This window comes from Apus apus, chromosome 1 (assembly GCF_020740795.1).
Source record: "Apus apus isolate bApuApu2 chromosome 1, bApuApu2.pri.cur, whole genome shotgun sequence".
NCBI classification, from domain to species: Eukaryota; Metazoa; Chordata; class Aves; order Apodiformes; family Apodidae; genus Apus; species Apus apus.
The window spans coordinates 66598102-66622890 of NC_067282.1; the positions used below are offsets into that span (position 1 = coordinate 66598102).

Below are 24789 nucleotides of genomic sequence, written 5' to 3' on the forward strand. Positions count from 1 at the left end.
TTAGAGGGACAGGGACCATAGATGCACCTCAGCGATTAACATATGAAAGAACTGACATAACACCTGAGCAGAGAGGCACTTAAGGGGTAAAAGAGCTGCGCTGGTGGTTGGTGAGGAGGAAGGGGAAGAAGGTGCCCCAGCAGAAGTTTCCTTGCAACCCATGGCGAGATGGCAGCTGTCCCCTGCACTCATGGAGATGCGTGGTGGAACATTCCCTGAAGGTGCCAGGAGGGGTGAACTTGGCCAGTGGACTTGAATTTTGTGGCCAGAGGATCTGATGCCTGTGGACTCTTGATTATGCAGCTTTGGAAGACCCCGGAGCCGGGGGAGTTTGTTCCCGAAGCAGCCCCTGACTCTGTGGGAAGCCCAGGCTGGAGCAGCTCCGGACCTTGTGGGAAGGACTCATGAAGGAGAGGTTCCTGGAGGACTCTCTCCCATGGGAGGGACCCCATGGGGAAGCAGGGAAGGACTGTAAGGAATCCTTCTTCCTGAGGAGGAAGGAGCAGCAAGAACCACCAGCCTGTGAACTGACTCTAAACTCCATCCCCTGTCCCCCTGTGCCACTTGGGGGAAGGAGGGAGAGAAACAGGGAACAAAGAAGGGCAAGAAGGAGGACCCGGGTAACTATAGACCGGTCAGCCTCACCTCCATCCCTGGAAAGGTGATGGAACAACTTGTCCTTGGCACTATCTCTAGGCATATCAAGGACATGGGGGTCATCAAGAGCAGTCAACATGGTTTTACCAAGGGTAAGTCATGTTTGACTAACCTCATAGCCTTCTATGAGGAAATTACTAGGTGGATAAATGATGGTAGAGTGGTAGATGTGGTTTATCTTGATTTCAGTAAAGCATTTGACACCGTCTCCCACAGCATCCTTGTAGAAGTATGATCCTTGATCAAGTATGGGTTTGATGATCAGGCAGTGAGGTGGATCAAGAACTGGTTGAAAGGAAGAAGTCAGAGAGTTGTAGTCAATGGGGCAGAATCTAGTTGGAGGCCTGTGACTAGTGGAGTCCCTCAGGGGTCGGTACTGGGACCGGTGTTGTTCAACATCTTCATCAACGACCTGGATGAGGGTACAGAATGTACCCTCAGCAAGTTTGCTGATGACACCAAGCTGGGAGGAGTGGCTGACACACCAGAAGGCTGTGCTGCCATTCAGAGAGACCTAGACAGGCTGGAGACTTGGGCGGGGAAAAACCTGATGAAATTCAACAAGGGCAAGTGTAGAGTTTTGCATTTGGGGAAGAAAAACGCCATGTACCAGTACAGGTTGGGGGCTGACCTGCTGGAGAGCAGTGTAGGAGAAAGGGACCTGGGGGTCCTGGTGGACAGGAGGATGACCATGAACCAGCAATGTGCCCTTGTGGCCAAGAAGGCCAATGGCATCCTGGGGTGTATTAGAAAGGGTGTGGTTAGTAGGTCAAGAGAGGTTCTCCTCCCCCTCTATTCTGCATTGGTGAGGCCGCATCTGGAGTATTGTGTCCAGTTCTGGGCCCCTCAGTTCAGGAAGGACAGGGAACTGCTGGAAAGAGTCCAGTGCAGAGCCACAAAGGTGATTAAGGGAGTGGAACATCTCCCTTATGAGGAAAAGCTGAGGGAGCTGGGTCTCTTTAGCTTAGCAAAAAGGAGACTGAGGGGCGACCTCATCAATGTTTACAAATACGTAAAGGGTGAGCGTCAAGAAGATGGAGTTAAGCTTTTTTCAGTGATGACCAGTGATAGGACAAGGAGTAATGGATACAAATTGGAGCATAGGAGGTTTAAGGTGAATATCAGAAAATTTTTTTTTACTGTGAGAGTGACAGAGCACTGGGACAGGCTGCCCAGAGAGGTTGTGGAGTCTCCTTCACTGGAGACATTCAAAACCTACCTGGACATGTTCCTGTGTGATGTGCTCTAGGTGATCCTGCTCTGGCAGGGGGGTTGGACTAGATGATCTTTCGAGGTCCCTTCCAACCCCTAGGATTCTATGATTCTATGAAAGGGATTTGGGCCCGGGAAGAAGGGAGGGGTGGGGTAACATATGCAAGCCCTGCTCTGTGTGTTGTCTGTGTCCTGTGTGTGTTTGATTAGTGTGAAATTAAATTATTATTTTTTTCCCCAAGTTGAGTCTGTTTTGCCCGGGACCTTGATCAGTGAAGAACCCTCCTTGTCCTTTGTCTTGTCCCAGGAGCTTTGTCCTCCTCATCTCAGAGTGTGTGTGTGTGAGGGAGCTGAGTGAGCGGCCATGGGGCTGTTCCTTTGTTGTCATGTTGGGCCCAAACCACAACATTATGTCGAGCCAGGCAGGAGAGAGACAAGGAACCACGACACTCGGCCATTGAGGCTCTTCTCAAAGTGACTCCCTCAGCATTTTTTGTAGGTTGATGTATAACCTTATTATCATGTACTTAACTGAAAATGTTAAGTGTTTTACTCTGTACTGCTTATCAACTGCGTTTCAACTGTGAACTGACTATAGACAGGTAATTTATTTACAAACATGGTAGCATTTTTGAGCCATGCTGTGAAACAAGTGAGACACAATTTTTGCTTTAGTGGTGGGGGTTTGCCTGCCCATGGGACCCTCTCAGAGAGTCAAAGCCAAAGACCAAATCCCATTTGGGAAGAACCATCCATAGTAACCTACATGAGGCCCTGTAAGCACTTCTAGCATTTACCTTTTAACAAAGAAACTAGGCTAGGGGAGCAGTGCATGTGAGCTTGGGATCTGTCAAGTGCTGAGACCAAGTTGCTGTGGCTGTTTGGGGTGATCTAGGGCCTTTAGGACTAAGCTGTGATGTTTGTGGTAAGTAAGAGGGTTCATGAAGCCCTAAAAGAGATGCTTGCAAAGCAGCTGTGAGGGCTGTGTGACCTAGGCACTGAGTAAATTGGCTGCTGAGTGAACCCTGTGGAGGCAGAGGTTCTGTGTAGGGGCTAGAAGGGTGCATTTAGCGGGGTTGTGTACTAAACCCAGATACTCAGGTGTTAAGCTTGGGGAGGGAGTCAGAGGAGAAAATAGTAATGTGAGACCTTTAGCAAGTGGTAGTCTTTTCCATCTGTATGATTGATTTACAAAAATTAGATCAGAAAACAGAATTACGCTTCAGGTTTGCAAATCCACTTCAGGTTAGCATCAGCTGTATGGTATATGGACGCAAGAGACTTGGAGCACTAGTGGCATTGTCAAGAGAGGAGAAGAAACCAGATAATTCTTTGTTAAAGACTAGGAAATAAAAACTTGTGAGAAGGGACGTAAGTGGTTTGGCATGTGTGGGAAGAACAGGAAAACCTGTCAGAAAAAAGGTGTTTTTATAATGGGCTTTCTAGCTGGTTTAGAGTTGGTATGGGATAGTTTGTCTTCTGACACACACCTGTCCCCACCTTTTTCTATTGTTCTTTACCATAATCCTATAAATCTTGCTTGGGGCAGGAAATATGTTGGAAAAAGGCTTTACATCTTTAACATGATTACGGTTGTTATTATTTTAGTCTGAAAGTAGTAATGTTTATTTTCCGTGGTGAAGAATCACTACCTTAGAGATTAAGAGAAAACACAGAGTTACTCACTTAACATGGAGAAGAATGTTTTGTACAAATCTACGGGGATCCCTAGCACTTTTTTTAACATTTAACTTCAGGAATAGTTACAATAAGTCTTTTTTTTTTTCCCAATAAGATCAAGTCACACCAATGGCCACCTTACTGTTGTACAGCTTGCCCCTTAAAAATGTAAATTGGAACTGTGGGTGTGCCTTTCCTTCAGATATCGGGCTGACAAAATAAATGAGTCTTTTAAAACGTCAGTCAGTGGTAGAGCTCATGGTTTCCTGCTCCAGGTGTTGAATATACTTATTCCCTGCTAGTATGTATGTTGTTTCATAGTGCCTTAATTCTTTTACTTCTTGTGCAGCTATGATGCTAACAAGACAAAAGGCTTCCCTTTAACCTTAATTTTCCTTTTTGCCACTGAATCCTTACTTTAACAATACCACAGCCTAAAGAAGGAGCTGTTCAATTTCAAGAGGAAACATAAGCTTTGACATTAACTTTCTGACCTTTGAGGACAAGAAGTGTCCCCTGAATGGTTTTACTGTTTCATAGATTATTTACAAGTGCTTCAAGGCTATGGCTCTCCTAAAGGAGATTTGGCTTCAGGAGCCTTGAGCCTGCATGTTTCATTTGGTGGACATTGGAATTATATGCTCTTTAATAAATTTCAAATTTTTCTCCACCTGGAAGGCAGCAGGCATTCCCTTCTGAAAAGCATACTATGCTGAAAAGCCAAAGGTCTTAGTAAACTGCCTGCAGAAATTTCTGCCAATGCTCCCAGTTTAGATCCCATGTTGCTGGGCTGCTAGGGAACTAGAGGTGACCTGAGCTGCTCTAGAGATGAGCAGTTCTCTCGTGGCCGTATCATGTGCATTTTGGGATAGAGTTCAGCCTCCAAACTGAGATCATGGATTCTCCTAGACACATCACTGCCCTTCTGTTTCCTTCTATTACAAAAACCACAAACTCTCACAGGGCTGAGGAGCCATGAGGCCACGCTTCTTCTTGAAGGCCTGCACGAGCTGGTACCATACAAATAAAAGCAGCAGCAGAGAGCTCAGGGCACTTCATGCCTTTTCCTTAAGAAAGACATATCTGAAATAACATTAGCCAGCTTTCCAATATTAGGCAAATGTGCTTCTCCTAAGAAGCCTCTGGAAGCTGGTCCTGGAGATCGAACTGTGTTTGGTGAGAGATGTACATGAATTAAGCCCCCTCCCCTATTTTTTTTTTTTCTTTAAAATTAAAAAATAAAAAAGAGGGAGTGGGAGGGGAATTGGGTTGCCCAGAATTGCATGTTTTCACCACATCTGTTCTGAGTTCACCTCCTGGATTTGTATCTCTTTTGTTGATAATCTCTGAGAAACCTGCGTAAAATCTCATCAGTTTCAATATTGCTTTGGTGGCAGGTTGAGTCAAGAAAATAAATAAGTTCTTTAATCCCCATAGCTCATGGAATATGTAATGGTTGCCTGGACAGTGTCACCATGACAGAGAGCAGCCACAGCTCCAGACAGACCTTCTGACACTTGGACTGCTGGTTGTTTGGAGAGGAGAACAGTCATAAACAGTCTGTGCAAACTTGGGGCTGCTCTGTGACGTGTTTGATTTTGAGAGTGTGGAATAAAGGTTTCAATTTCCTGGCAAAGAGAAAAATCTGAGCTCTAATGGGATGGCTTGATAACACTGTATCTGTATCTGTGATGGATTTGCTTCCTTTATGGTTCAAATTGGCACACAGTTTATTTTACTGTGTTGGCATTCCTGAGCTAGGTAAAATTATGGGAGCTTTGTCTCCTGTGAGGAATGTTAATTATTTTCAGTATGGTAAAAATGTGCAGAATCCATGACAAGACTTGGCATGGGAAGGAAAGGAAAGAAAAAAAGTACTTGAAAAAAAAAATAAATAGCAAGTGCAAAACTGAAAAACTGGAAAAGATTAGTATATTTATTTGCAGTATGGACTTACTGTATAGGTACACTGGGAATTAATGGTGGGAAGATGAGCTGTGAAACAGAAACACTGGGCTCTAAGAGAAAGGATATAAATGCTACCAAGCAAAATCCTTAAGCATGTATTTGGTGTCAACCATGTTCTTAAGTTAAAGTGTATCAGTCAACATGATGGTATCACAAATTAATATTCTAATAAGTATTAACAGGACTCAAAAACATAAGAATGTTCCAGCTTTAAAAAATATGGCAAATTCCAACAAACCATTTGCATGGCTCGTATACAGGGGGAAAACTGTCTTTATTCATTGTAGAGAAGACCAGCTGACTTCAGGAGGAATGTAGTACTGAAGAAGAAGAGCCAAGAGAAACCATGTGTAAGGATCAGTTGTCTTACTGCCTTTATGTTTCCCAGAGAGCCTTGTAGAAAAACAACTGGAAGAGGAAGGGATGAAGTACGCAAGGTGAGAGCTAATTTAAAACAAAGAGTGTTGTTACACCTCAGTATTGTCAATTTTCTTAAAAATGCCTTTCTGCCCATATTTGGTGTCATAATGAAGGGTTCATTACAAATTAAAATTCAAGGCTTCTGAGAAATTCTGCAATGTGGATTGTCTTGGAATACGGGTTTCCCTGTATGTCATGTGTGATCCATGAGGCACCACAGTCATTACATATTTTCCTGGTATTACTTTTCCACATAGTCACATACTAATAGATGCCTTTGCACAAAATTAAGCTGCTTCTACCAAGAAACAGGAGTCAGCAACATGTTAATAGCCATTTCTCCACACACAGTTTATTGACAGCTAGTTTCTGCAACAGAATATATATTGTTAAGGGTTGGGGCAGAAATGGCAAATCATAGAATCATAGAATCATAGAATCATAGGGGTTGGAAGGGACCTCGAAAGATCATCTAGTCCAACCCCCCCCGCCAGAGCAGGGTCACCTAGAGCACATCACACAGGAAGGCGCCCAGGCGGGTTTTGAATGTCTCCAGAGAAGGAGACTCCACAACCTCTCTGGGCAGCCTGTTCCAGTGCTCTGTCACTCTCACAGTAAAAAAAAATTTTCTGATATTCACCTTAAACCTTCTATGCTCCGGTTTGTATCCATCACTCCTTGTCCTATCACTGGTCATCACTGAAAAAAGCTTAACAATACTGTAATGCACACACATTTTTATTGTGTCTTATATGCATATACATGTTAAGGTCTTACCCTTGGTAGCCCAGAACTGCTTGCAGATTGTTTGGAAGACACAGAGTCTCTCTGTCAAATGCATTTAAACAGAGTGCAGAAACAGACCAGAAGTGTGATGTGTGAACAAGGTTTTGTGACAATAACTTGGAAATGCTGATGGAAGTAAAGTTGTGAGTGAGATCTCCTGGGCTTAGGGAATGGGAATTTTACTGGCTGTACACTGAAGTTTAACAACTCAGACAAGACACATCTGTAGTACTGAAAGTAGGTCCAAGGCAGGGGGGTTCACGCTACCACATTGCAGTTCATGTTGTTTATATCTTAGCATAACAACTAGCCCTCTCCCAGACACTGTATAGGCCAGGGTGAAGGGAATAAAACAGAAAAGAAGGCATTCCCAGCAGCCAATAGGTAGGTCACCACTGTTTTGGAGAGGAGAGAGAGTTTAGGTGCATGATATGGGCCCTGCAGCAGAGGAGTCCTCTATTTAGGATCCTTGGCTCACTCTGATGGAACAGGACCTTCAAGAGGTCTCTGGTACAGCCTCCTGATCAAAGCAAGGTCAGCCATGACGGCAGGGCTTTACTCAGCTAAGTCTTCAAAACCTCCAAATATGGAGCCTGTACAGCCTCTCCAGGCAACCTGCTCTACTGCCTCACTGTCCTTGCAGCAGAAAAGGTTTTCTTTATAACCCTCTCAACAGCAGTCCTGTGCTCAAGTGTATCAGCTGTTCCCCCCAGTTTGGTGTCATATGCAAACTGGTGAGAATGTGCTTTGTTGCATCCTTGAATTCATTGAAAAAGATGTTAAGCAGGATGGGTCCCAGGGTAGACTGTTAATTACAGTGCTCTGTTTGTAATGGGCATCTGAGCAGAGTATCACCCTTTAACCACAACCCTCTGAGCCTGTTACACAACCAGTTTTTTATCCATCTAGTCTGTCCATCCAGACCATAACATTGTAATTCAGATACCTGTATGTAGAAAGAGCTTGTGTTTGCCTTGCTAACCCCAAAGGCAGAATGACACGTTGAAAGAAATTAGAAGAAAAATATTGTAAGGAAACACTTCAAAGAGTAAGGTCCACCAAGACTCTCAAGTAGAAGAAACTATGAGAGACTGTCCAGGGTGAGAGCGGATATGGAAGTGTCAGGATAGGCCAGTAGCTTGAACAGGACAAAGTGGGCTCCAGGTGAAGTGACTGTGCCCCTCCACAGAATTGTCAGAGTTGGAAGGGACCTTTAGAGATCATCTAGTCCAACACCCCTGCTAAAGCAGCATCCCGTAGAGCACATTACTCAGGACTGCATCCAGGCAGGTCTTGAGTATCTCCAGAGAAGGAAACTCCATAACTTCGCTGGTCAGCCTGTTCCAGGGCTTTGTCACTCTCACTGTAAAGAACTTTTTCCTCATATTTAAATGGAACTTCCTATGTTCCAGCTTGTGCCTATTGCCCTCCCTCCTGTCACTGGCAACTACTGAAAAGAATCTGGCTCCATCCTCCTTGTACCCACCCTTTAGATACTTACAGGCATTAGTAAGGTCTCCCATCAGCCTTTTCTTCTCCAGGCTGAGTCCCAGCTCTCTCAGCCTTTCCTCATAAGGGAGATGCTCCAATCCCCCCATCATCTTTGCCCTCTCTGGACTCTCTAGTAGTTCCCTGTCTCTTTTGAACTTGGGATCCCAGAGCTGGACACAGTATTCCAGATGTGGCCTCATTAGGGCAGGGTAGAGGGTCAGGATGACCTCTCTCAACCTGCTGGCGACACTCTTCCTTATGCACCCCAGGATTCTCTTGACTTTCTTGGCAGCAGGGGCACATTGCTAACTCATTGATAATTTACTATCTACCAGGATTCCCAGATCCTTCTCCTCAGAACTGCTTTCCAGCAGGAAAGCAGGGAAAGACAGTAGTATCTGAACTGCATAAGGCACTATTTTCCAAGCATTAAAAATAGTGTTGTTGCTGTTAGAAATAGGGCAGTATTAGGAGTCCTGTGCAGCTGGGGTGGAAATGCAAGATATCAGTAACCCAAAACATTTACAGTAGGATTTGCATGACTCTGAATTCCAATTTGCAAGGCAAAGACAAAGCTGTTCCCAGTTGTCAAGATGACATCTGAAGGAAGCAGAACTGTCAACAACAAAAGAGGTCAAAGAAGATTTCTTTTGTCGCTGAAAAGTCATGCAATATTAGACAAGAGAGACTGGAAGAACTGCTTAAAAGTTAGAGGGAATTCCCCTCAGCAGGAAGAGGTCTGGCAGGTAAGTAGATAAATCCTGCAGGCAGAGAACATCCGTAGGCTGGAAAGGGGGCAGAAGAATGTTCAAAGACTTTGTTTCAGAGTTCCTGTCATTTAAAACATTTAAAAATAAAAATAACACACCCCCCCATTTCTTTTCCTTCTGACTACAAGGAGACTGAAGGGTGCAAAGCAAGGCATTGCTGTGTTTGTTGTGTTTGGCTGGTAGCCAACCAGACAAGCAAGACCAACAGGCATGTAGACAGTTTGTATGCATCTCAGGGGGAAGTTTATGTCAAAGCTGAGTTCTGGAAACAAAGATTCTGATACAGATATTTCCCCCCCACCCTTTTTTTAATATATTTTTTTAATGCAAGCAACTTATTCTTTGTATTGGTGAGAACACCCAGATTAATAGCCCTGAATCGTAAAATCATGAATTCTGTTACACAGAATGGACAGGAGCAATGTGAACTTTCTGCTTCCATCTCAAGTTAGAGAGACCACACAGGGGGATGCAGGGAAGCTGAGGATGTGTGGTTAATTTTTCTGAAGTCTCTGTGAGGTTGCCAGCACCAGTTGTGATACTGTGTTGAGCTGAGGCCATTTTTCTTTTTAGGGTTGGACTATGATTAGTAGCTTACTTTGACTTTGGTCTTCAAATAACCTTGATAGAGGGAGAAAGTTGGATGCTCTATAAATACAAAAATCCCAAATGGTCAGCCAGAGGATATTTTTTTTGAGGTAACTGGCAGTAAGTTCATTCCTGTCGGTCATTGTGGCACAATTGTGTAACTCAGAGATAAGCTTACTCCTGTAAATCTGCTGGGATTATAGTGGGAGCTATACCACCACGTTTGAAATGTCATTCCACTTTGGAGACTTCTATCATGGTTTCCAGCATAGCTCAGATGCTGCTGGTGCCCAGACCTGTTCATTTAGGGCTGGCTGCTGCGTTGCACTGTTCAGTGTACCTTGTGCCCTCATTCTCTTCCCTTAGCCATGGATTCTCAAAAATCCTACTACCAGACTGGAAATAACTTGCTTAGCCCCATAAAACATAGTTGACGTTTTCTCAGACAAGATTTTTTGATGGGCCAAGCAGCCAAAAACATTTCTAGGGACTGCTGGGGAAAGGAGGCTAGCAGGTTTGGTTTCTGCTTGAACTCACCAGCAAGAATACGAGCATCTCCGGCTAAAGCGGCAGCAGTAGAATTGCCATTCACGGTCAAGCACAGATGGAAAATACTGACTCTGGAAACCAGCCACCAGCCCATTGTTTGAGCAGGTTTGATACCTAAGAGAGAAAGAAGAGAGCACACAAGGAAAGCATATTAGATTCCCTCATAGTTTCAAGCACTTCTGAAAACAGCATTAAAAGTTTTGATTCAAGGTGGAAGCTAAGGGTTTGGCTTTGTATTGAGAAGCACTCTATGTGCTTGCTATGTATTGAGTAACCTTTTTGTGTAAGAAAGCAGCAGTAGTTCACTAATAATGTCTTAATATTTCTGTTGCACTTAAAACTATTTAACCTATTTGAAAGTATTTAATCATTCTACTATGCTAACCAGGCAAGAAGATTGTTGTCTGGTCAATCATTTTCAAATCGTGAGACTGACTTTAAAATACTCCACTAATGGTTTTCTATTTTACCTTTTACTGTTGGTGCTTGAGCATTTGGTCTTCACTGAGGTAATTTTTTCCACTTCTTCTCTACAAAAAAAATAAGCCTTAGAAGCTCTCCTTTAAGAGAAGTTCAGCAATTTCTATTATTTCTTTCTGAACTACCTGTCTCCAGGAGAAGGCACTCTTAATTAAAAACATTGAAGGCTTGGTGCTGAAAGCATGATTTGATAACAATTCCATGAGAAAAACCTGAGACTCAGATGTTGTTAAATTAAAAGACTTGCATACATTTTATGACTGGATTTTCAAAAGGAAATCTTCTGCCTTCATGCTTTCTGTGTACTTGGGAATTCTGTCATCCACAAAAATCACTGCCTTCAAGTACAATAGGTCTGGTCTCTAAGCATGCAGATACATGCTTTCTTTTTCACACCCTACAAGCATCTGGACACTGATACCCCAAGTAATTCAAGGGATAATCAGTTTTAATAGTTTGAATCTTGAAGACTAAAGACAAGGAGAGTGCGAAAACAGACAGCTCATTAGCTCAGCTGTTGAGTTCTCATTCTCTCAAACACCCTCCTAGCCTCATTGTTTCCCTATTAGAGAAAATTATAGGAATTAAGTTTCTCCCATTTCCTTTTCTTTTTCCTTCATTAAGGAAAACTGGCAGCCTAGAGCTGTAGCAAACCTTCCTTGCCATACCATAATATGAAAGCCAAAATACACTTTCAGAAGTAACTTTATTGTAAGCAAATATCATTTTTTCCTCTAGTTTCCTTCAGTTACCTCATAGTTTATTTTAATATGCCTGGAGTTCCCAGAAAGGAAAACACATCGTCTGGCAGTCTGGTGTTTAGAAAGTCATTCACTTGTGTGTACAGGTGTTGGTGCTCACAAAAGTGTGCAGCTCAAGTGTGTATGCAAAGCTGAAAAACTGACCAGTGCAGGGATTAATTCCTCTGCCTAACTTCCAGTTTCTTCCTTTGAAGCAGGGGTCTCTTCCATATGTCCCTTCTGTTTCATTCTGTTGTTCAGGCAACATTATTTACATTTGTTTGTGTCCCTGCATCTCCCACATTGCTGGGGCCACACGTACTTGATGTGCTCTGTGAGAATCTTACAAGGACCTTCAGAGTTAGGCAGTGATGAGGACTTGGAGTTGCTATGGTATCACACCAAGTAAGGCAGTTTGGCTCACACTCAGAGGATTTCAGCAGGACTTTGATAGGAAGTTGCTCTGTTTTTTGGCACATAGGCCATGGGAACATATGGCTGAGACTCTGTGTAAACATATTGGGTAGCTGCAGCTGATTGGTGTTATCCTGATGGGAGAAAGGGTGGTACCACAGAAATATAGGGAATGGTTGTACCTGTTGCAACGTGAGAACTTTTCTGCATTAGATTGTGTAAAGGAGAAACAAACCTGTGTCTCTTCTGCTTCTTCCCCTTCCCAGTGACATGCATTTCCACTGCTCAAGTTTTCCCAGAAAACCTGGGAGGTTTTCTAGATCTTTTGCACAGATGCAGTAATGGGAGCATTTATTTCCTCCTTTTCCTTTGCACTTCCTCTCAGAGGCTCAGCATTTCCCTACAATTTCCCATCTCCACTGATCAGCATCTGATTTTCCTGCCCATACTTGTCTTTGTGAGAGGTTCTTCCTTCTCCTTTTTCTCTCCTTGCCTCCTCACATTCAGTCTGTGAAGTCCTGCCCACTGTCTTGCTCTCTTTCCCTACAGCAGTTTTTATTTTCTTGATACTTCTACTAATCCACTCCAGTTCAGATCGAAAGATTCATTTTGAGAGAGATGTCACTGGTGAAGCCTTCTCTTTATTGAAAAAAATCTAGCTAACAAAGTACTGTAGTGTTTACATTCATACATATTTAGGCACCAAACTTTAGCAAGGTTTGGTTATTTTTGATTCTGATTTTATCATCTCATGAAAATTTGTTTGAAAAAAATATAAATATTTGGAGTTGCCTTAAAAACTTCTTAGATGGACAGTGTAACTGGGCATGTCATGTCTTACAATTAAATTGCCATTTTATTTTAAGAACATTCAGATTAAAATTTGAAATGTACTTTTAAGTTCATGTTCACTTCTCCCTCTCTCTAGTTGTCTCATACACACAAAGTCTTGCAATCTATTATTTAACAGATATTGGGTTCAGCAAAAGAAAGATAACAGTGACGTTAATACTTTTCTTTAGCTTTGAGATTGCACAAGATATTTTTCCTTAATCTTTCTAATTTTCAAGTAAAATCCACATATTCCTCCAAAAAATGAAGAGATGCTCTCAGAAATCAGAGGGCTTATTTGTGAACACATAAAAAAGTAGTTTCTTCTCTTTCCTTTTCCCAGCTGACCTCTTTCCTTTAAGCAGAAAGTAATTCTTCAAGGGGAAACAAATGACCCCTCCCCACACACCTTTTTAGTCAGCTGCTCTGGGTACTGATACTGATCTGAAAACAACAATTAATATATAAGATTTCTTCCTTCTCTGTTGTCTTCACTACTCCTATTACAGCAAATCCTGCAAACCAGGATGGTGAATAAAAACTTTGATTTATGGCCAAGTAAAAAAAACAAAAAAAAAGCCTTTTTCACAAGACCCACTCTATAGCACTTTCTTTATTGAGGGTAATTCAATATTCAGAATTAATGTCACTGGGTGCTCCTCACTCATGAAATCCTGACATTGCTAAGAAAAGAGGAAGATGCCTCTTAGGTGAAAAGCATAAGAAACCAGCTTGGACTGTGTGGGATTAAACTTGGCAGTGGATAGGTTGTTTTGTTTTTCTAGTTGGCTCAAGTTGCAATGTATGGAGATTTGCCTTTTGGATCTGGTACTGGGAGAAGAGGAGGTGAGCTGGCTTGTAGATGGAAGAGTGGGAAGGTTGGTGTTGGTGAGGGTCAGGTGCTGTTGAATGGGAAGTTGCCTTTCCTTTCGCTCATTTACATCTGTTGGAAATGACTGCAGTGTTTCATAGACAGTAAGTAAACTATCCAGCCTTATTTTGGGTGGAGTTTTTTGTAGTAGGAGACATGCTAGCTGAGACTTTCCACATCCTGCCACAGTTGCTGTGGAAAGGCTCTCCTTAGCCAAAGCTGCTTCTCATCTGATTGATGAGTGTTGTACAGCTGAGTTCTGTCACGGCAAGCAGCCAAAGTGTGCATCCGTGTTACCAGTTTAGTTCAGGTCAGGACTGCTTTCCTTGTGCACCAATGAGCACACATACCAAACTAGAGCTGTTCTGAAACAAACCCACTCAAACTGCCTATGTGGATTATGGGTCCATGCATGAACTGTTTCACCCTAAGCCAAAGATTCTTGCAGACACTGATACAGCCTCAGTGACCAACTGTGTACCTCACTGACTCAACAGTTGCCTACCAGACTGAAGCCAAATATTGCTTGCAACAGTATCACTGTTTTGAGCAATGACACCAGTTATGGTGACACAGCATAAATATGCCTACGTAATTACGGCAGGATGCTTTTGCACTTGGTAGAGTTAGGTTAATAGTTGGCAGAGTTAGGTTATGGTTGGACTCAATAATCTTAAAGGTATTTTCCAACCAGAATGATTCTGTGATCTTTTTTTGCTCTTTGCTAGACAAAGCCCTAGAGTGTTGCGCCCCATCAATCACAGAATCCCAGAATTGTCATGGTTAGAAAGGACCTCTGAGATGACAGAGTCCAACCATCAGCACAAAAAAGCCAAAACCCAACAAACACAAACAAGCACACACGCTTTACCAGAAAACACCCACAAAAAACTCCACAACCTCGGCCACTAGAGCCTGCCCTGAAGTGCCACATCTACAAGTGTCTTGAATACCTCCAGGGATGGTGACTCTCACACCTCCCTGGGCAGGCAGTTCCAGTGTCTGACCACTCTTTCAGTAAATAAATTCTTCCTAATGTCCAATCAAAGCCTCCCCTGCTGTAACTTCAGGCCATTTCCTCTGTTCGTATTGTTATTTACTTGGGAGAAGAGGCCAACACCCACCTCCCTACAACCTCCTTTCAGGTAGTTGTAGAGGGCAATGAGGTTTCCCCTCAGCCTCCTCTTCTTCAAACTAAACAACCCCAGTTCCCTCAGCTGCTCCTCGTATGCCTTGCTCTCTAGACCCTTCACCAGCTTGGTATCTCTCTTCTGGAAATGCTCCAGCACCTCAATGTCCTTCTTATAGTGAGGGGCCCAGAACTGAACAAAGTACATGAGGTATGGCCTCACCTCAAATGCTGGTGCTGTGTTATAAACCAATCTCTGAGGCTCTCTGTCCCTCATATGTCAGGAATTACTCTGAGCAGCGTGTTTTCCTGAGGATGACAACCCATTCACTACAAATCTGCTCAGGGAAGCCCAAGTCAAGGTGCAGTAAGTGGTGCTGTCTGTTAGAGCTTGCATCGAGCCTCTGCCACACTGACTGGATAGCACTCCCTGAATCTCCCTGGAAATATGTGGAGTCTGACCTGACACACAGCTCAATAGTCACTGGATCATGCTGCATTAGCGGCAACTTTGTCCTTATAACAGGGTAACCTGAGAGTGTCATTCTATGTACTTCAAAAAAATCTTACTGTTTGCTGTAGAGCAGATGGCTCCTGTAAATTTTGCATCATTAATTACTTTAAAGCTCCCTGTCTCTAGCCTGTCACAGTGGAATGGATCTACATATTATGGAGATATGTCATCCATGGCAAACTCACTGTGCGCTTTCATCTGCAGACCTTCCTGTAGTGCATGCAAGAGACATGCCCTGACCTCACTCAGGTGGTAAGACCATGGTGGGAGTGTGGAAGGCATTTTTTCATGAGACATTAGATACATTGTTTTCCTGGAGTGCTGTTTCACCAAAACCTGTTAATTTCATTATCCAAAACTTCAGTTCCTTTTGGTACAGCTGTGGAGGCGATTCCCTGTCATGCTCTCCTGAGTTGCTCTTGTGGAGTGTCCTCCTCTAAGCAGTTTGGTTAGTTGCGTGATACAAGCTAATTTAATGATCAGTCTGTTACTGATGAGTGGGGAGAAATAACTGGCTGAGGGCAGGCTCAGGACACTTGAAACACTGTCACTCAGATGAAGGGAATGACTTTTCCATGTTTGATTAGGCTGTGCCAGTCTCCGATAGCCACTTCTACGAAGAGTCTCCACTATCTGTTGTGGGGTGGTGAGAAGTGTTGTTGTGACTTCCACATGTCAAAGGCATCCTCACTATCATCTTCAGCTGTATTTTTTTCATTTGGTGATCACTGATAACTTTATTTTTCCTCCCTGCCCAAAGGGAAGGCAAGGCCCTAATAACCCTGTTAATTTCTTCCTGACAAACACTGATGAGGCCTCCCTCTCTATAGAAACATCCCTCTTCTCCTCAGATGCCCCCGCTGGACTCAGTCCATTGCAGCTGGTGGCACTATCCCTTTGATATAAACCCAGGGCTTTGAAGAAAATTAACTTGTTTGTGTAGATAGTGCAAATTGGAACATTTTGAAAGGGCAGTTTGATTATCAGGTATGGAGATACAGCTTCAGTTTTGAGATTTGGGATTGGTCAGAGATTGCAAACAAAAACAGTTCCTTGCAGATGTACACGCGTGAGCTGCCAGCCCCTAAACAGAAGATCCTGCAGACACTTCCTTTTCTCGAGTCTGTCTTTGTGCCCAATTTGTGGGAAATACGGTTGTGTGTCTACTTGAAGGATCTGTGTGTGTTTGTGCACTTAAATAGAAGGCAAAGGAGAATGAAAATGGGAGTAGGGAGGGAGAATCTAGATATCTGTTTTTAGTAAGTCCCATCCAAGCACTTTCTCAGAAGTCTAAACAAGAAAAAGAGGCAATAATCATGCATTAAATTCCACTTGGCTGGAAAGAATTCTGCTTTTTGCCTTATGGGATTATACTGGGGACATGGCATGATTCCATTTGTATCATGTGGTGTTAAACAAACATTTTCTCCTGGAAGAAGGAGTTGCTTGTCTTTCACAAGCTTTTGTTTATTCATTTGTTTGATCCCTGTCCTTTGGTACTTTCAGTCAAGAAAAAAAGTTTTTCTTAAGTACCCTATTCAAAGGCTGGTCTGTAGAGACAACTGTAGTATTCAGTGAAGACATGAAGAACAGCCTCACCTGCAGTCAGTCAAGCACTTTCTTAGGTGGTAAAATATTTACCAAAGGTTATATTTCCTTCAATACAAATGGAGCTAAAAGCATAAGCTTTATTCTGTCTGAAAAGGCACATGTCTGAAATGTCACAGTATATAAATATTTAGAAGGAGTGTGTAGAATCAGGGGATGTTCTGAAGACTTATCCCTGCTCTAGACATGAGTATTTCTAACTCATCCAGGAACAAGTTCTGCTCCCAATATTGAATAGCATCTTGGTTAGCAGATAGCCTTTGCAGAGGCAATAGGAGGCCAGGAGTAAGGTATTGGGGAAGATCAACAAAGCCTTTTACATGTTCATAACTTTAAATATATACACAGGTTAATGAAACTGGTAAGGCATCACTGATCATCTCATCCAATCTCCTGCCAAAATTTTCTCTAAGAATCTTATAACATGTTTGCAGGTGACTCATATCTGTTCAACAGAACATAAAAGAACATGCTCTCTTCAGAAGTGCATGTATACATACGCCTAATTTCAGGGATGAGTGTATTAAGCAAAGCACTTATAGTTAGATGGATTCTGTGATTCTGAAATACCAGTAGGTAATTCCAGACAACTGTCAGAGATGGTTGGCCTCCATGAGTCTGTTTCTGAAGAGTGATGGGGTGCCTCCAGAGTGTTTTTAGAGTATCCATTGATACTAGCAGGAGGCAGAGGCCATAAATTAGGCATCGTGATTACATGCCTACTGTGGATCTGTGTCATTGCCCTCTTTCTGTTCAATAATTGTTTTATATCCAGATGCAAAGGTAAGATGCAAATTCTTATGGATTTAGTCCTAGAAGTCCATGTGGTACCTAATGCTTGTGTAGGGAGCAAACTTACCTAAACCAGCTCTGCCACCGGTTCTCTACTGCCCTCCTGTTCCCACAACTCTCCAATCCCTGTACTCCCCACATCCATTCCTGCCATTTCCCCACCCCAGTGGCCCTAATGGCCAAAGAAAATAAGTTGGATATTCTTTCTTCTGTCTGCTTTGTATTCCCACTTCATTTTCTCTCCAAAGCTTTTCTTGGTTTGTTGTCTTTTCTAAAGAAACTTCTCTTGTGTTTGCCTCTGTTGTGCAGCTGCACAACACGAACGGTGATTTGTGAAATGTCAGAGACTTAACTTGTCAGGGTAATTTTTTTTGAGTTTTAGCCAGACTAGTGTTTCTGGGACATGGCTGAGAAGCTGAAGGGAATTCAGAGGAGAGCTGGACACACGATCAACACTTGGTTAGGGGTGTTGGAATACAAAACCTCCAAAGGACAACTAGAAGAACAGAGATGTGTTCAGCCTAAAAGAAAAATCATGGGTGAAGGTGCATGGCTGAGGGAAGGGCATAACTGCTACCTGGTAAAGAGACTGAACAAAGAATGCAGTGGGGTTGTTCTCATTATTCAGTGAAGGTGGAGCAAGGAATAAAAGGCCTCAGTTACAGCAGAGGAAATGTAGCTTAAATTTTAGGAACAGCTTAGCAGTTTTATAGTTATTGGTGGTATAAGCCATTGAATCTCCCTGGACATGGTGTGCAAAGTGAGACAAAATACCCTGTGAGGCAGAGCCAAATAAGTAATATTACAGTCCATCCTACCAGGATGGGGAATGGACTAGTGAGTCCAGCAGAGTGCTGTGTTAGCTGAATCAAGGATGCTGTATTGCTCACCAGCAGACTGGTTCATCAGGAGATCAGCAGGGAAACAGAGGTGGCTAAACAGGAGCTACTGGTACAGATTGTGAATCATATTTGTGGTCCCACTTGATTACTGAGTAAATCTTTTTAAAACTGAGGATGGCTTCAAATAGAACTGAGCTAGGCATGGAAGAGAGAGAGAAAAAAGAGACAGCTATGAGAAGTAAGGCTGCCAAGAGACAGGATGATTTAGGATTGTCAAAGGCCCCACAGGCTACATCTGTACCATCACATTAATTTGAGGTTTGTGGTTGCAGTCAGACACTCCAGGCTGTCTGCCTGCTGGCCCACCCTTTCACTCCAGTCTGAGGTAAGCCTGCTGGGTTCTTGGGCAGCAGCATCTCAGCACAGAGAAGGATGTGCTGACTTACAGCAGGCCTGTCTCCATGAAGCATTGTAGATGCAACCAGCTCAGCCCTGGGTGCAGAAAACTACAGGATATAGCCAGGTACAGCTAGCTATGGAAACAGCACAAGTAATTAAGAGCACAAGCTCACCTTTGCAAAGGGTTATGTGATGTCTAATCACTTTGGTGTATGCTCCCCAAAAATACATAGAAGAAAAAAGAGGTCTATGCAGAGAAGGCAGATAGAGGTAAAGATGTTGGATTGGAAAGGTGAGCTAGGGAAGAAATAACTAAAATAACTTCAAAAACTAGGAAAGAGAGTGAACCAGAGTCAAAAACATATAACAGGGTCTGGAAAAGAAAAAAGGACTTGGAGGAAAGAGGGAGTTGGTAATGGGAAAAGATGGAGGCAAGAGAACAAAGTGGAAAGATTTTTTTAATAGGTGAAGGAAATGAGAGTCTCTGTGGGTGTAGTCATGCTAAGCATACAGAACATGGTCATAATTGTGGCCCCATGGTTTGATAGCAGAAGAAATGTTCTGTGTAAACTTACACAGTGCCCTGTTTTTAGAAGGGAACTTGAGCAATTGCTGCCAGGGATTTTTAGAAAGACAATAGTAATTGTATTTTGAACAATAGAAAGGTCTGATTCAAAATAATTGTGCAAGAAATAGAAATTACATCTATATATGAAAAATGAGGAAGTCATCCGGCATTCTCAGCAGTGTTGTCTTTCTGTCTGTTTTGCAGCCCTTCCTCTTTCTTTTCAGCACTTATTAAAAAATTAAATACAGAGTAAATCTTAGCAATTGCATCAGCCATAAGAATGTATCACATGGTGAATGAAAGAGTATGAATAATTCAGGGCAAAAATTTGAATCATTTAAAAAGCAGAAGCTTCTCATTTCTTTGCTAACCTGTTCCCATATATAATGTGAAATCTACAAAAATCACATTTCACTTTCTGGAACAAAACCATTTCAAGTATTTGAAAATAGCCTTGCACTAATTTCATTCTACCCAGAGAATATTTCAAACTCAGTTTTCCAAAACAGGGTTTCATGAAAAATTCGGAAGGTAATGAAATACTTTCTTTGTGCTACCTAAACAAGAAACACCATACATATTTTCAGAAATTATTGGTGGCCATAAAATGTCATCACCTTTGCCTCTCAGGTTCATGAAAAGTGTAACAGTTAACCTAAACTGACTATATTAGGGAACTAACATGATATTCTGTTATCATTATCCTGCATATATATATCATATATATATCTATCATATATATATCATCACTCGTTAATGTGGATTTTTGGCTCCTGTAATGCCAGCATGACTAGAAAACAGCCTTTGACTGGGCCTGAGCCAAAAAGCTTAGCAACAAAAACACGAAAAGCCAGTGCAATACATAGAGTATTTTTTTTTTCTGGTGATAAGAGCAGGAGGTCACAGTGAGAAGTTTTGAAATTTGTTCCCCTCTTTAGTCACTGATTCAGTGTGTGGCCTTTCAGCAGGGATTTTATCCTCTCCTCACTGACAGTTCATGCCTCATTTTCCTCATCTGTGGAACAAAATAACAAAACCAAACTACTTTGCAGCTGGGATTGTGAGTGACCAAACCACACAGCATTTCTAAAGCACACTGAGACTCTCCAGCAAGAAACAGCTCTAGAGAAGACAAATGTGATGCTAATCTCCTCACATGCATGAATAGTGATCAATGAGTCTCAGGCAGTCATTCAGGGCAGTGAAGCCACTGGTTATGATAGCATTAATACACGTTTGCCTTTCTCTGACCACACTATTAGTACCCACACTCCACAGGGGGTATCAGGGCTGTGCCCTCCAGGGATGGTTTGGGGTATCCTACCATTCCGTTCCTGCCCTGTTGATCTCTTCCCACCAGCACTCTGTCGGCTCACCGAGGCTCTGGGATGCTGGCATGCAGGCATAGTTCCACAGTCTGTCAGAGCCTTCCTTCTTGCTGAAAACACTCCTGATGGCCACAATCACCTGCCCATGTGGGCACTGGAAGTTGAAACCCTGGCGGTACACGTTGACCCATTCATCATTATCTCCATAGTTATAGGGGCCGTAGTAATAGTCACCATACTGGCCCCATGCCATGGTCACCAGAGGCAGGAACACACAGAGAAGGATGAGGTCCATCCCGGGGATGTTCTTGGCTTAGAAATGCCCCACTGGTTTGTTGGGCTGGCCCTTTTATATTGCCTCTAACATTTGGCTTCCAGATGTTATGCTTCCAGATCCAAGTGCAGTGTGTCATTGCTTAGCAAACCTTCTCTGTGTTGCAGACACGTCCAATTGTTTTTAAGGTGGAATTCTGCAAGTACAGTAAGTCTGCAGGCCTGAATGGCAGGGTCTTCCCACCCCCATCAACCATCTGTGATCCCTTGCTGCAGAGCTACTGTTTAGAGCAAGATACACATTGTGTAGTACAACTGTCACAGACAACCCACTTTTAACCCCGAGACAGCAGCTAAGTTTGAAAACTACTTTATTTGAAATTAAAGCTTTATTTGAAGTTGCCGTTTTCCATCATTAGTAACATGCAACAAAATGCAAATGTGTGTGTGTCCCCAGCCTTTTTTCCCCTAATATGTGTGACATGATTGTGCCATTCCCTAGAAAGAGAGGAACTGGGCAAGGTGGGGGAATTCACTGCTCCTGTTGTGAAAAATCCTTTAGATATTTTGGGCTGATTTGGTTGGAAGGGAGGTGGAGCCCAAATGACTGTGACTCCAGTTTGGCATGGAAACAGCCCACTCTGAGAAGGTGGGCTTTGGCTTCTTCCATTCAGAACTGATTTTGCCACAATTGTGTGTAAATACTGTAACAATTTGGTCTCAGCAGATATTTTAACATGAGGATGAAGTACATCAGCAAGTTACTATGAGAGGAGCTTAAAGCCTATTGAGATCTTTGAGCCAAGCTCTTTAAGCTACCTTGCATTTATCATGGGCTAGAAGCAAGAGGCTACTGCTGAAGAGCTGAAGTGCTGCAAATTCAAAACCTGGCTTGCTACCTGGAAATGTGTTTATATGCCACATCCTCAAATGATTATTTTGTAAGGAAAACACAGTGTGCTTTACTTAACTTTGTACTTGACCTATAGAAAACTCTGGGACTTGGGCATGTTTTAGTAAGTAAGACAGCCCAAAGTCAATCTACCATACTCTGTGTATGTTGTGCCTGTGCTGTGTTACTAGTGAAATGTGTGATTGGGACAGCTCCAGATTCAGATCCTGTCTCTTCCAGTGAATGATCTGAAGACTCTTTCTTGCTGCAGGTTCCCTCTCTTCTCTTTTCACTACCCCTCTTCCCCACTGGGGCCATGCACGCACACGTGCACACACACACACAAAGTATAATTATATAAGTTTTTATTCTCTTGCTGATATCATCAGGAAGATCACCTGTGATGGATAACAGTGGACTTGGATGCTTAGGGATCTGCAAACACAGCATGTATGGTCATGGCTTTGCAGGAACATAAGCATCCCAGGAGGCAGGTGTCTTTACTAAGAAGTCCCACATCTCAAACTCTGCCTCCAGACTCATCAACCAGGCACTTTTGTGCCTTGAGCACTTTTTGTAGCAGAGTTTGGCAAAACTGTACGTGTGATTTGAACTCTTTGCCAGGAGCATAGTGCAGCACTATCCGGTTGTCCATGCTTACAGCCAGTGCAGATCCACATGAACCTGGTAGCTGAGAGTTGCTGATCTAGCTTGGTGCCTCACCTCCAGCTGTCTCAGCCACAGATGCCTATGGAGGCAGCCTAAAACGGCCCATTCATTGGAGCTGCCCTCCTTTAGATCTTAGGTAACAGTAGGGGACACAGGTAGCCAAAGTCTTAAGAGAGAGGAAATTTTAGATTAAAAACCCCATGGTTATCCAATGGGCACCAGAGTGCAGACTTGAACTTCACAATCTCATGTGAGTTTTTTAAGCTAACACAATAGTACATATTTTTCCCCTCTTACTTCCACAGACACGTAGTCAACATCTGGGAGCACTGCACTCTGCTGTATATGCCCGAGAGGCAGTCTGAAAGTTTTATCAGGAAGCACCACATTCTAGTATCTATAGGATCCTCACATAATACTTCATAAGCACCATTTCTTGGAAGGAAGTCCTTGCATAACCCACACAAACTCAGGGGCAAAAAGGGATGAGAAGAGGAAGGAAGGCTCTATGGAGAGCAGGGCACAGTCTTCCTTTGCCTGCCTTTGGTGTCTGTGAATCTTCAAGGTGTCTGTTGTGACTGCCTACATACAGTCTACTCTGCCTGATCCCAGCAAGCAGGTAGGGTGGTGCTTCCCTTCTGCACTGTGGTGAAGAAGCAGTTTGGCTGCAGGAAAAAGCTGTGCATGAAGGACAGTGAATAAGAGAGATGGCCAACTACAGATCCCTGTAGCAGTTGTGGCAGTGCAGACACATCCTACCCAGGGGCTGCCTAAATATCTACAGTTCTGTGTTTCTAGATCCAGTGCTTTCTGCAAACTTTTAATATTAAATGTTGTGCTTCATTCTGATACTGAATAAAAACAGGAGTAGAATTTCTTACAGGAGGGACATGATGGTTTTTAGTCACCTTGGAGATGGGTGGTATTTGTGAGTGGGAAGAGCTGTGATTTGAAAATTCCTGTAGAAGTTAAAAAAACATGAATAGTGTGTGTGAATTTTGTTTCTGAGTAACGCTCATTCAGCTCTGCAGTTCACAGCTGCTTGGTTCATGGAGCAAAGCTGAGGCTACATGCAACTTGTTTCACTAACATTTCACACCATTGCTCCAACCCTGGTAATACCACTGGTCTTGCAAGTGCTGAGAGTTGCAATTTTAGCTGTTTCCTTTGATTCACTGGCATATTAGCTGCTATATCTGATTCTGTTCTGGTCAGTGAGACAAACATCATGGTTCAAAAGCCAGTGGCTCTAGGGAGCTGCAAACTAGGCTGCAGCTTAGTGATTTAGGTTGGCTTCAACTAGAGTTTGCACCAGGAGAAATAGCATCATAGCATTTCACAGTGAAAAGTAAGTGGTTTTCATGTCAGCTCATTGCATCAGCGAGGTCACACATTTTGAACACATTTTCCATATTTTATTACACACTGTCTCAGAGTAATGCTGGCAGTTCTGATAAAGCAGAGTGGCTTGGATGAGTCAGGGAGGCTGCATCATCTGGGAGCTGTAAACTGAATTCTATTACTGATTATTTTTCAATGCCACCTTTGCAGCATGACTTTTTATTTTATTCTATTTTTTAATAAGCTTCCTGCACTGTCAGTTGTTACAAAAGTGTGAGGATTTGGGGTACCTTTATTATGTTTGTGAAATGTGGTTACAGAAACCTTGGTAATGTGAAGAAGGATGAAGCTGCTGGAAAGCTGTGCTTCACAAGGCATGAAGATTATAGTTGTCAACCCTTTAGCTCAAAGTTATTATCTTCTTTCAGAGCAATGCGTATGGTGAAGGCTGGAGTTCATTTGTCAAGGCTTCCTGTTGCTAACAATATTTTTTCTAGCACCTTTCACTTGGTATTCTCAAGTTTTTTTATTAACTTCAATCACCTTCTTGAAAAGCATGAAAGGTTAAAAACCCCTTATTTTGCACAGTAGATTCAGTGATTTGCCCCATGTCAACCGGTACCTCAGGGATAGAAACAGATTTTAAGCTACAGCATCTAGACTATCAGCATCAGACTCCAGTCCTGGGAAAGCACTCCCTTTCCCAACCCTTTCTTCCTGCTGCTTTCCTACAGAGACGCTGCTTCAGCTTCTACTTTTTGTAGCTCTTTCTTTGTAAAAGGGAAGCTACTATTTAAAATCCTGTGATACTAGAGGATGTTGCAAAGCTCTTTTCTCTTTGGAAGTAGCTGTAGAAAATTCTGACACAATACCACCTGAAATACTGGAGGAAAAAAGCACTAGCTGCACTGCTGTTTTTCCAAGGTTATCATAAGCCTTTTGAATTGCTTTTGTTACAGCTTCCTGCCTGCATGTAT

At 42.8% G+C, this 24789-nt stretch overlaps 1 protein-coding gene across 1 annotated transcript in view; it reads right to left on the bottom strand.

Moving 5' to 3' along the window:
- DPT (dermatopontin) overlaps window positions 1-20949 on the bottom strand; it is a 31482-nt gene extending 10533 nt beyond the window's left edge. Inside the window, exons 1-2 of the mRNA XM_051609817.1 lie at window positions 20634-20949; window positions 10110-10235 (exon numbers count right to left, since the gene is read on the bottom strand). Coding sequence (XP_051465777.1) covers window positions 10110-10235; window positions 20634-20932 — 425 coding nt within the window. The 5' untranslated portion in view covers window positions 20933-20949. The remainder of the gene's footprint in view (window positions 1-10109; window positions 10236-20633) is intronic.
- Window positions 20950-24789: the final 3840 nt, after the last annotated feature.